The sequence below is a fragment of the Artemia franciscana genome, chromosome 9 (genome assembly GCF_032884065.1).
Source record: "Artemia franciscana chromosome 9, ASM3288406v1, whole genome shotgun sequence".
In the NCBI taxonomy this organism is placed as follows: domain Eukaryota; kingdom Metazoa; phylum Arthropoda; class Branchiopoda; order Anostraca; family Artemiidae; genus Artemia; species Artemia franciscana.
The window spans coordinates 49,375,330-49,395,087 of NC_088871.1; the positions used below are offsets into that span (position 1 = coordinate 49,375,330).

Genomic DNA, 19,758 nt, shown 5'->3' on the forward strand with positions numbered 1-19,758 from the left:
TTAAATTAAGAATAATTCAAACCGAATTAAAATGTCCTTTTTAGGCTAAATGCTGTTCAACCTGGTTAATTTAGTAAAACAACAAAAAATTACTTTGTCTCTAATCCGTCTAAATTTTTGGTATTTTAAGCTCCTTTGGGACTAAAATCGGTTCTTGGTAAAGCAGTGATGTAAATCGGAAGACACAAGTGTATTTCAACACAAGGCACATCAAATTTAAGTGGAATTAAGTTAAAGCTGATAAAACAGCCAGCTATTTCAAATATTCTTATCTTCGACTCTTCCTTACCCAGCTGTCATGAACGGGTGGCATCCAAATGGTTGATTCCAACAATTGACGGAAGATGCTCGCCTAAACGCTGGAATAATATCTGACCTGTATTTATATATCTCCTATGTTGAAAATATAGTAATATACGCACTAATCAAAATCTTCTTTCTATGATGATTAACTCATGAAGTTTAAAGATATCCATCAAAAGCTATTAAAAAAGTAAAAAACATTTAAAGACTACGGCATTGGACTTTACAGTCCCTATCGGCAGTCCTGGTCTCCATTTCATGGCCCTTCAGCCAGAAAGTGCAATGGGCGGCTGAGGGCAAGCCATCCTGTGCTTTAACACACCCTTCCTGTTTACCTTTCCCGGATTTCTCTAGGTACACCTTTATAGCTGGTTCAACTCTAGCTGAGCTAAGAGGGTGACGCCACTGACTCCCGTTCCTAACCGAATAATCAGTGACGCTAGGACTAGAACTCCTGTCCTCAAGGACAAAGAAAATGGCTAGCGTGTTAATCCAGATCAAGATGGTAAATTTTTTTCGCTTTCGAATTTTACTTCAAATTTTATTCTCTTTCTAATTTACAGCGGATCCAAATTAAATTATGCCTTGAATTTTCAGTATTCAGCCAGTATTCGAAAGATATTGCAAAAATGTATGGGGCTTATTAATAATATCAAGCGTGCGCATTGGAGAAGTGAGCTTTGAATCCTCCAAAATACGAGATTTGGACATGTTTTCACTTCCTGTTTTTTACAACAAGTATATTCCTCCCTTTACATTCTCGCTTTGACATTCGTCTAGGTACTTCTAATAATTTTGTGCTTCATTTTTCAAAAGAGTAGTTGCTTTTATAACATCTATACACAGACAAGGCGTATTTATTCGCTTTTTTGCAGGTCATGAACTCAATTAGCCAGCGAATGACTGAATCATTGACTACCCTTGCCTTCGAGGTTCGAAACGCCATAGTTGGAATTAGCTCAACCTTGTATGAGCAGCTGAAGCCTGGTTTCCTCACTGCCCTCGATGTAGTTGAATCAGGCGTGCTGGATCTAGTCAATAAAATTTCGAGCTTCTTTTCTTATGAAGAAGCAGCAGAAGATGGTGAATCCTTCTTTGAAAGAATGGAGAAATTAGCTGAAAAAATTTCTAAAACCTTTGAAAGTTTTAGTTTTGAAAAGATCAAGGAAAGATTTGACATTTTTTTACAAAAACTGAAGGAGGGTTTCCTTAATACTGGTAATTTTGGAAGGGGATTTTCAAACCTCATTGAAGGATTCCAGAAGTTGAAATCGTCCCTTAGTTACTTAACCAGTGAAACTTTCGAAGTTACAGGTAATCTTGACGAGCTTGCCGCTAACTGGACAGACAGAATCAGGAATTTGTATTATCAGAGTGAGGATCTTAGTCTTATGAATTCTAACTTTTTAGAAGGATTTTCGAATACTGCGACTCAAGCCCTTATCGATCTTAGGGAATATCGGACAAAGATGGTATTTGTACCTGAAGACGGTAAACTACTCTTTGAGCAGGTGCTACCCTTTCCATGGCATACCTTGAAAGAAGGCCCAAATATTTTGGTAAGCTTCCTTCTATATCTATTCCTGACTATATCGATCTATTTCGATTCCAGACTATATCGAACTATATCAATTCCAGAATTGATATAGTTGAGATTCAAACTTTAGTTCTTTATTTATTCCATAGCGTAAGTTGGCAAATTGTCGTTTCAGCTTGAAAAAGGGTTAAGAAAAGGCACCGCTCTAGATTGCAGAAGAAAGCAATTTAAATATCATCAAAATACGTTTTAGTTTTTTTTTAAACGAAGTGTAAAATGACAATCTGAAATGAATTACGTGCAGGATTACGGAATATATTTGTATTGGGTAAGTTGTAGTTTCAGCTTGAAAAATGCTACGTTTGTTCCCTATTGTGGGAACAATAGTGCGGGAACAATAGTTGGAACTATGTTTATTTAGTGCATAGTTTTTACAGACTTAGTACAGATTATCTTGTTGTAAAAGGGTAAAGAGGGAAAGCGGGAAAAATGAACGAGTTCCCTCTTCCCTTTATTCCCTTTAACAGAATGAACGAAAGAGGGACCTAGAAAAAAGAAAGGAAGAAATCTAGAAGGTGGATGAAGTTTATATTATTTGTATATTTCAGTGCATTTTTATTATTCGTAACCAGATGCGTTATATTAGCGATGTCAATAGTTTAAAAAAACTTGGTTATTAAGGACAGTTGGTTTGATATTTTAAACAATGTTTTTTTCCTTGTTTTTAAGCTTTAACTTTAAAATAACTACTCATTGAAAATTTCCATGGGCGCTTGTAAAGGGGAGGACGGAGATTAAAATTTTCTGGCTGATTACCAAAACAGAATAAACGAACGATAACCTTATTATATGTATATCACATGTCCCATGCTCTTTAATTTTTAAATTAATGTCTCAAGAACGCTGAAACTCATTTGCATATAGGATAACTGCATATTTTGGATGAGTATAAAAAAAATATTTTTGCCATTATCCAATTCTGATTAGTCGTACTCTGTTCATGTAATTGACTTGGCTGAATCTTTTGATTCAGCCTGAATCTTTTATGTTTTAAAATTCAAAAAACTTCCTTATAAAAATGTCCGTGTGTGCCTGTAGAGAGGAAAAATTTTCGTCGGGATTGAAATTTTAAAATTTAATTTGTCGGTTCTGAAGTTCAGAACTAAAATTTCAGGAATTGAAATTTCGTCGGTTCTACCAAAACGGAATCAGGACATTGCTTTTAGTTTATCCGTATGCCATGGTCGATACAATTATAGTTACATGCGTTAAAAGCATAAGCGAATCAGGAAAGTGTTAAGAAAGCTCAAGTATTTTATTTCTTTTTCATGATCGGATCTCTTGTGTGTACCGTGACATTCAAATTCAATACTAGTATGATCAATCGAATACATAAAAATACATAAAATAACACATTCTTTGTTTTTTCTCGATACTTCTGAAAATTTTTCTGGCACAGTTTGTGTTTAGTAATATTTGAATTATTTACTAGTAAAATGCTTTTTTGAGATTTTTTTTTTCTTACCGTGGAGACATGTCAGGGAATATCAAGGGGAAGATGTTGGTTGTTCCTCATGCGCCGTGAGAGTGTAGGGTCTGATTTTTCAGTTTATATTTTAGGTTTTCGCATACTGAATGATCTACTATAGGTAATTAGACCTAAGTCCAGTCTTACGTATATCATCCATAGCACATTTAAAGAGCATCTCAGTTGTAAATGAATAATTTTATTTTCAGATAAGTAAAATAATTTAAAATTTATTGATAACTTATTATTATTGTTAGTATTAGAATTTTCTTCTAGTTTGGGTCTTGTTATTCATTTTTGGGAGTTATTTTATGATTTGATTTTTATTGAAGACAATTTATGCAATTTATTAAAGAGAATTAATGGTGCTCATTTTAATTCGTGCTCATTGCTTGCAAATGACTACGGTCTCGTAATGGGTTTGAATCTAGTGTCTCCTCAGCGAAATTTACTTTTTGTGCCCAAAGAATTGAAGTTTCTGAGATTTATGAAAGTTTGTGGTTTATGTGCAATTCATTGGTAAAACCAACCTGAATTGAAATGAATTACAGATAGTAAATGTACATTCATGTAGACATTTTTTTTATATAATTCTGACTTGTATTTGATACACCTCATCACCCCCACTCCCTTAGAGCATTTTGCTTACCTACAGTATTCTGTCAAAGTCAATTTGCGATCAAATAACGTTAAAACGAAAGAAGATTGGTTTTTTTCTTTTCTTTCTTTTTTTTATAACGGTGAAAATTTAAGGCTTCAATTATCTCTCTTTTGCGTTAAACCACAGAGACTTTTTATAATTTTTTTTTTTTTAATGTAAAAGCCTTATGTTATTTTTACTGTTTCAGCGGTCATATAAAGTTGGGGGTAGGTTAGGTTTTACTTTTCTGACATAGATAGAAATGATGTGTTTTGCTGGATGTAACAAAAATAAACCGGTGAAATAAGAGTTTCTAACGCATAAATATTTGATCGGCTTGATGTCTCTAAAATGAACTAATAAAGTCAGAGTTTTTACCGCAGAAGTATGTGATTGGCTTGATGTCACAAAAAGGAACCAATAGAATCAGACCACACTCTTTAGTGCGAAAGTTTAGGGAAGCAATCGCTCATTTGGTTTTTGGCCAAACTTTCAATATAACTTTTTTTTTCTCAGGAGGGAAAGCAGTTTGAACTTTTGAACTTGCTCTACTTCTTACCAAAGGATGACATCAGAGAGGGTACTTTCTTTTCTTCAGTGTTAAAGCCGATGTTTACGCTTGCTACTGACAAAGAGGCAGCTACTTCCATTTATAATGGTAATCTCATTCTTTTCTTCTTTTCTTTTTATTTCTTTTCTTCCTTTCATCGTACTTCGTCATTTCTTTTCTTCTTACTGCTGTGTATAGGATATAAAAATACGTTCTAGTACCTATAAGTTTAAATCTAAAAACTAAAACTAAAAGACTGTAGGGTTTGCAAAAAAGTTTTAGTGTGGCCATATACTGTATTCACCGAAAATCTGTCATATTTCGGTGTCCAAGGTATATCATTTCTAAGTGGGTGTAGCTTTCTAATCAAAGTACAAGGCCAAGTCTTGAACGTGTCCAAGCTGGAAATATCTCTAACAAAAGCGGAACGCCACGAAGATCCGCTTTTTATACCTAAAAGTTCTCTTTTTGTTTTAAGCAGTGTGATTGTTTACGGTTGTATCTAAGAATCCAAGTCATTATGGATAATGTTGCTTACTATGCTTATATTTTATTGTGGAGAGGATTGGATGTGTTCACCTTGCCCGGTATCCAGGAATCTTGAAAGTCTAGCTGAAACAGGCTAAGTGATTTGTGGCTAGCGGGTCTACAGAAAGGAGCCAACAGTTTTGTCATCTATGACTAAACAATCTGGAGCGACTGGTAGTCTCAAGATCTGATTCGAAAACTGGAATATATTTTTTTTTTTTTTTTTTTTTTTGTCTGAAATTTGGGATACTACCATTTACTGGTGTGAAAAAACATTCTTCATAGGTCCTGACTTTAGGAAAATTCGTTTATGGCCTTAATTTTGAAAAAAAAAAAAAAACAATTTCATAGGAATGACGTCGAAATATAGCAGATGACTATAAACTAGCTGAACTATCTATGACTATAAATTGGTTTAGAGCACTAATCTAAAAAATGTTTTTTTTTTTTCAATGAATAACATTACAAATACTTGAAATAGAAGACACACATTTTATCTTCAATAGAATTTTAGAATTTATCTTGGAATGGAATCACAAGCTTTACTGAAGAAGAAAGGCTGTGTTAAATATCTTTTTATTTGATGTCATTACGAAAAAGATTAAAAAATGCTGCCTTTCTTTTCATCAAGCGAAGCTCAGTCCCCTCGTACTATATTTTAGTGGCAATAGTTGAATCATAGTTTGTGAGCAGGTATCCCTTTACCACGCGGATGCATTCTTAGCGAGATGAATCCAGTGGCGTGACATGCTAATTAACGTTTTTTGAAGCATCCTTTTATTTTATCCATGCTCAAAGGTAGATATAAAATTTTTATGATTTAACTATTGTTTTTACTAGTCGTTATCTTCCTACAGTCTGTTCTATGCCCCCGTGCTTTTTTGCTTTTTGCTTTCATTCTCAATTATTTAATGTTCCATAACTCCTGGAACCTGTTTGATATATGACAATACGTGTTCACAGATGTTTGAAGCAGTCTGTAGTTAGTTTGACCCCAGATAAATTACCATCTATCATAAGCAGAGAAAAATTGCTTTTTATTTATATTTCAAACATTGGCGCCAATTGGGGAGGGGGGAACATGTGTCCCCAATGTGTTTATGGCCCCTCCCCCACCTAGGTTTCTAAAAGTACCTTGTTTTGTATTTTTATAGAAAAAAAATTAAAAAATGCCGCCTCCCCAGATTTCTAAAAAAATTCACCCCCACCCCCTCCCTAATCCTCATGAATGGAAGCCACTGATATCGAACAAATTTTTAAAAAAAATTTGTAATCAATAGACAAACTGTCATCTATTGTTAGCGAAAAAAGTTTGTGTGATACTCATTCTTATAATGTTGAAAGTTCTGCTGATAAAGCACAATCCAACAGCAGCAAATAGAACGTAATTAATAGCGATTTTTGGTACAACCTTTAAAAAGATTTACTGATCAACGGATAATCTACCAACTATCATCTCAAATAAAATGTATCATGCTTATTTTTGGAACATTCTTTAGAAATTTTATTATTTTTTTTATCAATACATAAACTACCATCTATCATCAGCAAATAGAACATAATTAATGGCTATCTTCAGAACAATCTTTAAAAAGTTTTGCTGATCAACGTATAATCTACTAACTTTCACCTTGAACAGAATGTATAATGCTTATTTTAGGAACATTCTTTCCAAAGTTTTTCTAATCAATTCATAAACTACCATCTATCATTAGCAAATAGAACATAATGAAAGGCTATCTTCGGAACAATCTTTAAGAAGGCTTACTAATCAACGGATAATCTACCAGCTATCATTGCACATAAAATGTATAATGCTTATTTTGGAACATTCTTTCAAAAGTTTTTCTAATCAATTCATAAACTACCATCTATCATTAGCAAATAGAACATAATTAAAGGCTATCTTCGGAACAATCTTTAAAAAGGCTTATTAATCAACGATTATTCTACCAGCTATCATTGCAAATAAAATGTATAATGCTTATTTAGGAACATTCTTTCCAAAGTTTTTCTAATCAATTCATAAACTACCATCTATCATTAGCAAATAGAACATAATGAAAGGCTATCTTCAGAACAATCTTTAAAAAGGCTTATTAATCAACGGGTATTCTACCAGCTATCATTGCACATAAAATGTATAATGCTTATTTTGGAACATTCTTTCAAAAGTTTTTCTAATAAATTCATAAACTACCATCTATCATTAGCAAATAGAACATAATGAAAGGCTATCTTCAGAACAATCTTTAAAAAGGCGTATTAGTCAACGGGTATTCTACCAGCTATCATTGCACATAAAATGTGTAATGCTTATTTTGGAACATTCTTTCCAAAATTTTTCTAATCAATTCATAAACTACCATCTATCATTAGCAAATAGAACATAATGAAAGGCTATCTTCAGAACAATCTTTAAAAAGGCGTATTAATCAACGGGTATTCTACCAGCTATCATTGCACATAAAATGTATAATGCTTATTTAGGAACATTCTTTCCAAAGTTTTTCTAATCAATTCATAAACTACCATCTATCATTAGCAAATAGAACATAATGAAAGGTTATCTTCAGAACAATCTTTAAAAAGGCTTATTAATAAACGGATATTCTACCAGCTATCATTGCACACAAAATGTATAATGCTTATTTAGGAACATTCTTTCCAAAGTTTTTCTAATCAATTCATAAACTACCATCTATCATTAGCAAATAGAACATAATGAAAGGCTATCTTCAGAACAATCTTTAAAAAGGCTTATTAATCAACGGCTATTCTACCAGCTATCATTGCAAATAAAATATATAATGCTTATTTAGGAACATTCTTTCCAAAGTTTTTCTAATCAATTCATAAACTACCATCTATCATTAGCAAATAGAACATAATGAAAGGCTATCTTCAGAACAATCTTTAAAAAGGCTTATTAATCAACGGGTATTCTACCAGCTATCATTGCACATAAAATGTATAATGCTGATTTTGGAACATTCTTTCAAAAGTTTTTCTAATAAATTCATAAACTACCATCTGTCATTAGCAAATAGAACATAATAAAAGGCTATCTTCGGAACAATCTTTAAAAAGGCTTATTAATCAACGGATATTCTACCAGCTATCATTGCAAATAAAATGTATAATGCTTATCTAGGAATATTCTTTCCAAAGTTTTTCTAATCAATTCATAAACTACCATCTATCATTAGCAAATAGAACATAATGAAAGGCTATCTTCAGAACAATCTTTAAAAAGGCTTATTAATCAACGGGTATTCTACCAGCTATCATTGCATATAAAATGTATAATGCTTATTTTGGAACATTCTTTCAAAAGTTTTTCTAATAAATACACAAACTACCATCTATCATTAGCAAATAGAACATAATGAAAGGCTATCTTCGGAACAATCTTTAAGAAGGCTTACTAATCAACGGATAATCTACCAGCTATCATTGCACATAAAATGTATAATGCTTATTTTGGAACATTCTTTCAAAAGTTTTTCTAATCAATTCATAAACTACCATCTATCATTAGCAAATAGAACATAATGAAAGGTTATCTTCAGAACAATCTTTAAAAAGGCTTATTAATAAACGGATATTCTACCAGCTATCATTGCACATAAAATGTATAATGCTTATTTAGGAACATTCTTTCCAAAGTTTTTCTAATCAATTCATAAACTACCATCTATCATTAGCAAATAGAACATAATGAAAGGCTATCTTCAGAACAATCTTTAAAAAGGCTTATTAATCAACGGATATTCTACCAGCTATCATTGCAAATAAAATGTATAATGCTTATTTAGGAACATTCTTTCCAAAGTTTTTCTAATCAATTCATAAACTACCATCTATCATTAGCAAATAGAACATAATGAAAGGCTATCTTCAGAACAATCTTTAAAAAGGCTTATTAATCAACGGGTATTCTACCAGCTATCATTTCACATAAAATGTATAATACTTATTTTTGGAACATTCTTTAGAAAGTTTTTCTGATCAATACACAAACTACCACCTATGATCAGCAAATCGGACATAATTAATGGCTACCTTCGGAACAATCTTTAAAAAGGTATACTGATCAAGAGGTAATCGATCAACTATCATTTCACATAAAATGTATAATACTTATTTTTGGAACATACTTTAGAAAGTTTTTCTGGTCAATACACAAACTACCATCTATCATTAGCAAATAGAACATAATGAAAGGCTATCTTCAGAACAATCTTTAAAAAGGCTTATTAATCAACGGGTATTCTACCAGCTATCATTGCACATAAAATGTATAATGCTTATTTTGGAACATTCTTTCAAAAGTTTTTCTAATCAATTCATAAACTACCATCTACCATTAGCAAATAGAACATAATGAAAGGCTATCTTCGGAACAATCTTTAAAAAGGCTTATTAATCAACGGATATTCTACCAGCTATCATTGCACATAAAATGTATAATGCTTATTTAGGAACATTCTTTCCAAAGTTTTCTAATCAATTCATAAACTACCATCTATCATTAGCAAATAGAACATAATGAAAGGCTATCTTCAGAACAATCTTTAAAATGGCTTATTAATCAACGGATATTCTACCAGCTATCATTGCAAATAAAATGTATAATGCTTATTTAGGAACATTCTTTCCAAAGTTTTTCTAATCAATTCATAAACTACCATCTATCATTAGCAAATAGAACATAATGAAAGGCTATCTTCAGAACAATCTTTAAAAAGGCTTATTAATCAACGGATATTCTACCAGCTATCATTGCGCATAAAATGTATAATGCTTATTTAGGAACATTCTTTCCAAAGTTTTTCTAATCAATTCATAAACTACCATCTATCATTAGCAAATAGAACATAATGAAAGGCTATCTTCAGAACAATCTTTAAAAAGGCTTATTAATCAACGGGTATTCTACCAGCTATCATTGCACATAAAATGTATAATGCTGATTTTGGAACATTCTTTCAAAAGTTTTTCTAATAAATTCATAAACTACCATCTATCATTAGCAAATAGAACATAATGAAAGGCTATCTTCGGAACAATCTTTAAAAAGGCTTATTAATCAACGGATATTCTACCAGCTATCATTGCACATAAAATGTATAATGCTTATTTAGGAACATTCTTTCCAAAGTTTTTCTAATCAATTCATAAACTACCATCTATCATTAGCCAATAGAACATAATGAAAGGCTATCTTCAGAACAATCTTTAAAAAGGCTTATTAATCAACGGGTATTCTACCAGCTATCATTGCACATAAAATGTATAATGCTCATTTTTGGAACATTCTTTAGAAAGTTTTTTCTGATCAATACATAAACTACCATCTATCATTAGCAAATAGAACATAATTAAAGGCTATCTTCGGAACAATCTTTAAGAAGACTTACTAATCAACGGATAATCTACCAGCTATCATTGCACATAAAATGTATAATGCTTATTTAGGAACATTCTTTCCAAAGTTTTCTAATCAATTCATAAACTACCATCTATCATTAGCAAATAGAACATAATGAAAGGCTATCTTCAGAACAATCTTTAAAATGGCTTATTAATCAACGGATATTCTACCAGCTATCATTGCAAATAAAATGTATAATGCTTATTTAGGAACATTCTTTCCAAAGTTTTTCTAATCAATTCATAAACTACCATCTATCATTAGCAAATAGAACATAATGAAAGGCTATCTTCAGAACAATCTTTAAAAAGGCTTATTAATCAACGGATATTCTACCAGCTATCATTGCGCATAAAATGTATAATGCTTATTTTGGAACATTCTTTCGAAAGTTTTTCTGATCAATAAGAAACTACCATCTATCTTCAGCATGTAGAACATTATTGATGGCTACCGTTTTTTCGGAACAATCTTTAAAAAGGTTTAGAATAGAATAGAATAGAATAGAATAGAATAGAATAGAATAGAATAGAATAGAATATATTTATTCACAACAATAGCCGGAGCTAGCATTAGCATGTCATGACAAAAATAATTTATACTTTCAAAAACACTCACAGGAAAATTTAAACAAACAATATATTAATGAAACATTAAATATTAGTCGCTTCAATATTATTAAAATGACGGGTAAAATATGGAACAAATGATTTGCGATATCTCTCAGTACTATATGCTGAGCAAGTCAGTAACTGTGGACAATTGTTTTTTATTTGTCGAAGTCTAGTAACTGGTCCTCCAGTTGGGGGGGCTCGCAAAGTTGGGTAGTAGACGACAATGAGCTGGGAAATTTAAACAATTTAGTCCAAATCTATATGTTAAGCCATGTCTACGACTATCAAGTGAGTCCAAATTGAGTTGTTTCCTCGTAAGTTGAGTATTTTTGTCCAAGTATAATTTTTACAGCTCTTTTGTGTATCGTCTCAAGTCTTTCTGTTTGATCTTTTGTCAATCCCGGATGCCAAGCAGGCATGCATACTCAACAGAAGGTCTAACATAGCTGCAGTATACAGACTTTAAAACCTCAGTTGGTGTACCAAATCTTTTTAGGTTGGAAAATGAATGTAAAAGCGAGGCACCTTTTTTAGTCAGATAGTCAACGTGCGAATTCCATCTTAAATCATCGTCCAAAAGAATCCCAAGTATTTTAACAGTTTTCTTTGTTGGCAGTATACAATTATTAGAAGAGTGGTTGTTACCCTTTAGGAAGGAAAATGTCATATAACAGCTCTTAGTTTCACTGACCGCCAGTTTTACCTTTCCTAATTCAGCTTTTAGATCATGATAGATTTTGATCAAGTCAGACTGTTCAGTAGTCGGAGGGCTTAGTCGCAGTGATAAAACAGTTAAATCATCAGCAAATTTAAAACGCTCACGTATTGTTCTTAAAATACGGTTAAAAACAATAAGAAAAGAAAGCGGGCCTAATTTAGTCCCTTGTGGCGAACCACAAAAAATATTTACAAATTCAGATGGCTCATGATCAGGAAGTTGGACACACTGAGATCTTTCAAAAAGAAAACTAGCTAGCATTCGTACAACAAATGGACGGGCGCCCATAGCCTTTGCTTCTTCCAGAACTACATTATGATCAAGACTTAACTATGTCTTAACTATGTCTGCAAATAATGCTTCAACATAGGCCCCATTATTCTCTAAGTGCTTAAGGATAGTATCCAATAATGCAACCAAATAATGAACAGTACTATGCCCGGATCTAAATCCAAATTGTTGGGGATCAATATTATCATTTATGTCCTCAAATAAACAATCAAAAATAAAACTTTCAAATACTTTCGAGAGAGCTGGAGTTTTCGAAATCGGCCTCATCTCGGTTATATCTTTAGGTGCCTTGCATTTGGGGATTGGCGTTACATATGCCTGTTTAAAAATACATGGGAAAACACCATCAATAAAACACTGGTTAAAAATTGCCGCTAAAGGAGTAGATAAAAGATCAGCACATTCAATAATCAATTTAATTGGTATCTCACTAGGATAACTAGATTTACGAGAATCAAGTGCCTTTAACTTTTTAGCAACTGAACAAATCTCTAGTATAGGGATATTTGAAACTGAATCATTCGGTGGTAATTTTCTTAGTTGCGGATGAATCTGATCAACGGATAATCTGCCACCTTTCTTCTCAAACAGAATATATAATGCTTATTTTTGAAACATTCTTTCGAATGTTTTCGGAAAAATCTTCAGAAATATCTTTGAAAAAGTTTATTGATGAACGGATAATCTACCAGCTATCATCTCAAACAGAATCTATGATGGTTATTTTTGAACATTCTTTAGAAAGTTTTTCTGAGCAATACATTAGCTACCACCTATCATTAGCAAATAGAGCATAATTAATGGCTACCATATCTTCGAAAAAATCTTTAAAAGAGGTTTACTAATTAATGGGCAATCTATTTACTACCATTTCAAAACGGTTGTTTTTATGGCACTTGGTATTTACCAAGTTACATATAGCGATCGCAAATTCTGTGGGTCTGTCTGTCCCGGTTTTTGCTAGTTTAGGCACTTCCAGATAAGCTTGGACGATGAAATTCGGCAGGCGTATCAGGGTCTAGACCAGATTAAACTATAAATAGTCGTTTCCTTGATTCGGCCATCTGGGGGGGGAGGTGTTGGGGGACGGTTAATTCCGAAAAATTAGAAAAATGAGGTATTTTTAACTTACAAACGGGTGATCAGATCTTGATGAAATTTTATATTTATAAGGATATCGTGTCTCAAAGCTCTTATTATAAATCCCGACTGGATCTGGTGACATTGGGGGAGTTGGAGGGGGGAAACCTAAAATCTTGGAAAACACTTAGTGTGGAGGGATTGGGATGAAACTTGGTGGAAAGAATAAACACAAGTCCAAGATACGTGGCTGACATAACTGGACAATATGCTCTCTTTGGTGGAGTTGGGGGGGGGGGATTAATTCGGAAAAATTAGAAAAATTGAGGTATTTGTAACTTATGAACGGGTGACCAGATCTTAATGAAATTTGATATTTAGAAGGATCTTGTGCTTCAGAGCTCATATTTTAAATTCCAACCAGATCTGGTGGCAGTAGGGGGAGTTGGAGGGGGAAAAGGAAAATCTTAGGAAACGGGAAAATTGAGGTATCTTCATCTTACGAATGGGTGATCGGATCTTAATGAAGCTTGATATAGAGAAAAATCTTATGTCTCAAATGCTCCATTTTCAATTCTAATCGGAATCGAGGACATAGGGGGTTGGATGGGGGAAACAGAAATCTTGGAAAACGCTTAGAGGGGAGAGATCGGGATGAAACTTGATGGGAAGAATAAGCAGAAGTTCTAGATACGTGATTGACATAATTAGAACGGATCCGCTCTATTTGGGAGGTTGGGGGGGGGGCTTCTAGTGCTTTGGCGAGTTCGGTGCTTCTGGACGTGCTAGGAAGATTATAATTGGTAGGCATGTCAGGGACCTGCACAAACTGACTTGATAACAGTCGTTTCCCCGATTTGACCATCTGGGGGGCTGGAGGAAGAGGAAAAATTAAAAAAAAAGGTATTTTTAACTTACGAATGGGTGATCGGATCTTAATGAAATTTGATATTTAGAAGAACCTCGTGTCTCAGAGCTCTTATTTTAAATCCCGACCGTATCCGGTGATATTGTGGGAGTTGGAGGGGGAAACGGAAAATGTTGGAAAATGTTCCACTCCTAGAGTGGAGAGATCGGGATGAAACTTGGTGAGAAGAATAAGCACACGTCCTATGTACGTGATTGACCTAACTGGACTGAATCCGCTCTCATTGGGGGAGTTGCGGGGCGGGGTGTTAATTGAGAAAATTTAGAAAAGTTGAGGTATTTTTAACTTAAGAACGGGTAACCGGATCTTAATGAAATTTGATATTTACAAGGAACTCATGTCTAAGAGCTCTTATTTTAAATCCCGACCAGATCTGGTGACTTTTGGGCTAGTTGGAGGGTGACATTAAAACTGGCGTATTTGGAGGTGATTGATGTGACTGGACTGGATCCGCTCTCTTTGGGGGACTTAGAGGTTCCAGTGCTTTGGCGAGTTTGGTGCTTCTGGACGTGCTAGGACGATGAAAATTGGTAGGCGTGTCAGGGATCTGCACAAATTGACTTGATAAAGTCGTTTTCCCCGATTTGATCATCTGGGGGCTGAAGGGAGAGGAAAAATTAGAAAAAATGAGGTATTTTTAACTTACGAGTGGGTGATCGGATCTTAATTAATTTTGATATTTAGATGGACCTCGTGTCTCAGAGCTCTTATTTTAAATCCCGACAGGCCTTTAGCCTCTGATTTTCCTTTTATATCAATCTATTGATTCTTAGAATTTTTCTAGAGCTCATTCGAAATGAGCTCTTGGCTCTTTCGGCCTCGTTACAAGTGCCATATGAGCTCTTAGCTCTTGTTGGAACATTCTTTGGAAACTTTTTCTGATCAATGCATTAACTACCATATATCATCAGCAAACTGAACATAATTAATGGCTATTATATCTTTGGAACAGTCTTTAAAAGTTTTGCGAATTAACAGACAGTATACCTACTATCATTTCTAAATGTATAATGGTTGTTTTTGGAACATTCTCTAGAAAGTTTATCTGGTCAATAGATAATTTATCACCTTTTATCTGCAAATAAAATGTTTTCAGCACTTTTTAGAAATTGTGTCAATCCTAGACTACCACCTACTATCATGAAATAAAATGTGTCACTGGTATCTTTTGAACAATCAGTAAAAAGTTATACTTGATCAATATATATGCCTTTATCACCAAAGACAATTTTCAAACAGCCGACGTTTTAACGAATAAATGATCCCTTATGAACCAAAATAGTAACCCCTAGCGTAGACACTTCACATATTCGATTATTCCCACTACAATAATCAACAATAAATCCAAAAATCAAACTTTAAGTACTTCATCAATTGATGTCATCAAAGTACATAGTAAATTGGAGACAAATCATTTGAGATCTCTCAGCATTAGAAGCTGGATAAATGAATTACCGTTGACAATTCTATTTCATTTGTCTAAATGAAGTGGCATCTGTCTGTTGTCAGTTTTCAAGTATCTGTCGGTGGAAATTTTTCAAAGTTAACGCTAGTTAATGAAGTTTATGTTACTAGGAAATCTGTCTTGAAAAAAAATCGTAATTACATAAACAAAAAACTACAAAAATATTATCTTATAAAAACTACGCTGCATTTTAATTGCATTCTTTGTAGCAATCTTAAACTAATCCTTATAATGTAGAAAATTTCGGGAGTTCAGCACCAAGAAGAACACCTCTTCAGAAATTAAGTCATGAACAACTGCAGCTTTAAGTTATAAGAGCCGGTTGCCGATGTACAGCAACACTTTTCGGTAGCAACTATGGAAAAAGTTTTTTTTTATAAGATATTGGGATATTTATAGGTTAAAGATATATTACAAGAATGCCAGTTTTCAATAACATTTTACCGTAATTTTTCTGAAGGGGAGGAAAAGTTTTGAACCAGGTGAATTTTTAAATTTAATCAAAAGCTTTTTGTCCTTTGACCCGACTTTGAATGTTCATTTGAATCCATAGGATCTTTTATATACTAATTACTACAAAATTATAATTATTTAATAATTTTTTTCTTTGCAGATTCTGCCACTGTTATCTTGCCTGGAAATGTTATAACTTTCAGAGGAAGCCACTTCGATTTTGAACCAAGTACGGGCTGCAGCTACTTACTCTTCCGAAATTTTGAAACCAAAAATTTCTCCCTTATATTGGAAAAAAACAAAAAAGGAACTAAATTACACGAATCTCTAATATTTCTTCTGGGTAGCCACAAAATCGAATTTATGCCTGGCGCTATTAAGGTGAGTCTTAGGTTTTTGTTATGTCTTCAAGTTCAGTACCATTTTCAAACAATTCGTGGTAACGAACTGTAGTAAGGAGCGACCCGGCTCAGTAGTAACCAAAACTCTGAAAAACGGTGTTTTTATACCAATAGTTACATCAAAAGAATCGCACTTTGATGCTAATTTTAAATTTATAAGTTTCATCAAGTTTAGTCTTACTCATCAGAAGTTACGAGCCTGAGAAAATTTGTCTTATTTTAGAAAATAGCGGGAAACACCCCCTAAAAGTCATAGAATATTAACGAAAATCACACCATCAGATTCAGTGTATCAGAAAATCCTACTGTAGAAGTTTCAAGCTTCTATCAATAAAAATGTGGAACTTCGTATTTTTTGCCAGAAAACAGATCATGGATGCGTGTTTATTTGTTTATTTTTTTCTTCCCCAGGACTGATTGTATCGACTCAGTTGTCCTTGAATGTCACGAGAGAGCTCATTCTGAGGGAAATTGAAAGTTGTAGTGCTCTTTTTAAGTGACCAAAAAAATGGAGGGTGCCTAGGCCCCCTCCAATGCACATTTTTCCCCCAATATCACCGGATCAAAAAATTTGAGATAGCCATTCTGTTCAGCTTAGTCGAAAACCTAATAACTATGTCTTAGGGGATGACTTAATCTCCCCCAGTCCCCGGAGGAGGGGTGCAAATTACAAACTTTGACCATTGTTTACGTATAGTAATTGTTAATTATGAAGTGTACAGACGTTTTCAGGGGGACATTTTCGTGTTGAGGGGGTGGATCGCAGGGAGGAGGTTACCTGGGAGTATCTTTCCATGGAGTAATTTTTCATGAGGGAAGAGAATTTTCGTGAAGGGAGCGCAGGATTTTCTAGCATCATTAAAAAATAACATGAAAAAATAAATAATTTTTTTTAACTGGAAGTAATAAGCAGCATTAAAACTTAAAACGAACATAGAATATTACGTATATAAGGGGGTTCATCACCTCCACAATACCTTGCTCTTTACGCTAAAGTATTTTTAGTAATTTCAACATTTTATTATAAGGCTTTTGTCATTCAGGGGTCATTCTTAAAGATTTGGGACAAATTTCAAGCTTTACTGTAAAGAACTAGGTATTGACGAGGGGGTGAGCCCCCTCATATACGTTATAAAATTACACAAATATAGAAGTTCGTTACGTAAGTTAATTCGTAAGGTTACAAACAATTTTTTACAAACGAAAATGTTCGTAAAAAAATAAAAAAAATCTAGTTGCATTTTTAGGCAACCAAAAATTGGAAGGCAACTAGGACTCCTCGCCCACCCCTTTTTTATCAAAAAAGTCTGATCAAAACTATGAAAAAGCCATTTAGCCAAAAAAAAAAACATATGTAAATTTCGTTTTAATTATTCATGTGCGGCGAGCCAAAATCAAAACATGCATTAATTGAAAAACTTTTAGAAATTAAACAAAAAAACTAGATTTTTTAACTGCAAGTAAGGAACAACATTAAAACTTAAAACGAACAGAAATTATTCCGTATATAAAAGGGCTTGACCCCTCCTCAACGCCTGGCTCTTTACGCTAAAGTTGTTTATTGTTTTAAAAAGTAAAGTTGTGAGAAAGAGTCAAACTTTAGCGTAAAGAGCCAGGCGTTGAGGAGGGGTCAACCCCTAATATATACGAAATATTTTCTGTTCGTTTTAAGTTTTAATGTCTCTCCTTACCTGCAGTTAAAAAAAAACTAGTTTTTTTTTATTCAATTTTAACCAAAAATGTAAATCACATCCTCTCCGAATGTACGGATAAGCAAGGAGTGTTTCAATTCACAAACCAACAAAGAAAATTTTGTTTTCACCCCAGAAGGGGTTTTAAAAAAACTAACAACAGCAGCATTTCCGCTTCCTTTATTTTCAAAATACTCAACACTTGACTTCTTTCGGTAAATGTGCAAAATATCAAAGGATAAAGAATACGGCATTAGACTTTACAGTCCCTACCAGTGGTGCTGATCTCCGTTTCTTGGCCCTTCAGTCAGGAAGTGCAATGAGGGGTTGGGGGCCAACCATCCTGTGCTTTCGCACACCCTTCCTGTTTACCTTCCCCAGATTTCTCCTGGTACCCATTTAGAACTGGGTCGACTCTGACTAAGCTTACAGAGTCACGCCACTTACCCCCGTCCCAAACTAAACAATTGGGTACACTGGATGATCAATTGGGTTAAAAGATGAAAATAAGAAAATCACAATTTGATTTTGTCATTATTTAGTTCAACAAGCTTCCTCTCGGTAATGAAAAAGCGAAGATGAGATTTTAAGGGAATTTTTTCAGCTTCATTATTCCCTACCATCTCTTCTCATTAATTACTTCACAAGCTTCATTGATTTTTACGCTTGTTTTAAATTTGACCACTTACATGAGTTAGTTCGCTTTTAGTTCTGATTTAATTTTTTTTTAAACTTTTAAATTACTGTCTTTTAGTTTTTAATTAGTTTATATGGTATAAAACCCCCACCATCCGATATTATATTTATCAGCTTCTCCGGTGTCCTTGCTGTCTGTCTCGTCTTCATTCCATCTCCGCAACCGCCATCTATGTCACCATGAAATTCGATATAAGTACATAGAAAATCAGAAAAAAGCGAATTTGCTGTATTAGAGAAGATCCTATTAGATTAAATGGCAGTGTTTGTTTGTTGAGAACAAATCTGAACTTGAAAATATTGAACTTCATTTTTGCAATAAGCTTGTATTTTATCGGTATCAAAGAACTTCGACCATTGTCTTGAGCTTTGGCACTACCTGTTGGTCAAATGTCATATAATTTGTATGATGGTAGAATCAGTCTTTAGAAGAAAAACTAAGCTTTTTTTTCACCGAAGGCCAGTGTATGGTCAAACCAAGTCATCAAATTCAATATAAAACCTAATATTTATTGATTAAAAAAATCCTTTTACTTCACAGTAGAACTTCAAAGTTTTAGCTAATTAAAACTTTAAAACTTCGCTACTATAAAAAATTAGCTGTTACATTTAGTAGCTTACTGTGTTTTGATCAAAGAAATCTAATATACTTTAAATAAGAAGCTGAATTTATGTTTTAAATTTGCTTTTAGGTGAGGGGAAGTGATAGAAGCAATTCTCTGTATTATCCATAAAATTTGTTTCAAGGACTCCCCTCCCTCTTCTCCTTATCTTCGCAAAATCCTTTTTTGTCCCTCCCCAAGTCCAGTTTATGGAAATTAGAGTAGAGGGCAAGTGGATTTTAAAAATTGAGTGGTGGTGGGATGGTGCAATTCTGTCGTTTTTAAAATTTACCTGA

General features: G+C 33.5%; 1 protein-coding gene across 1 annotated transcript in view; it reads left to right on the forward strand.

The window, feature by feature from the left end:
- LOC136031509 (uncharacterized) overlaps positions 1-19,758 on the forward strand; it is a 305,780-nt gene that overhangs the window by 254,949 nt on the left and 31,073 nt on the right. Inside the window, exons 50-52 of the mRNA XM_065711175.1 lie at positions 1,179-1,862; positions 4,525-4,666; positions 16,233-16,453. Coding sequence (XP_065567247.1) covers positions 1,179-1,862; positions 4,525-4,666; positions 16,233-16,453 — 1,047 coding nt within the window. The remainder of the gene's footprint in view (positions 1-1,178; positions 1,863-4,524; positions 4,667-16,232; positions 16,454-19,758) is intronic.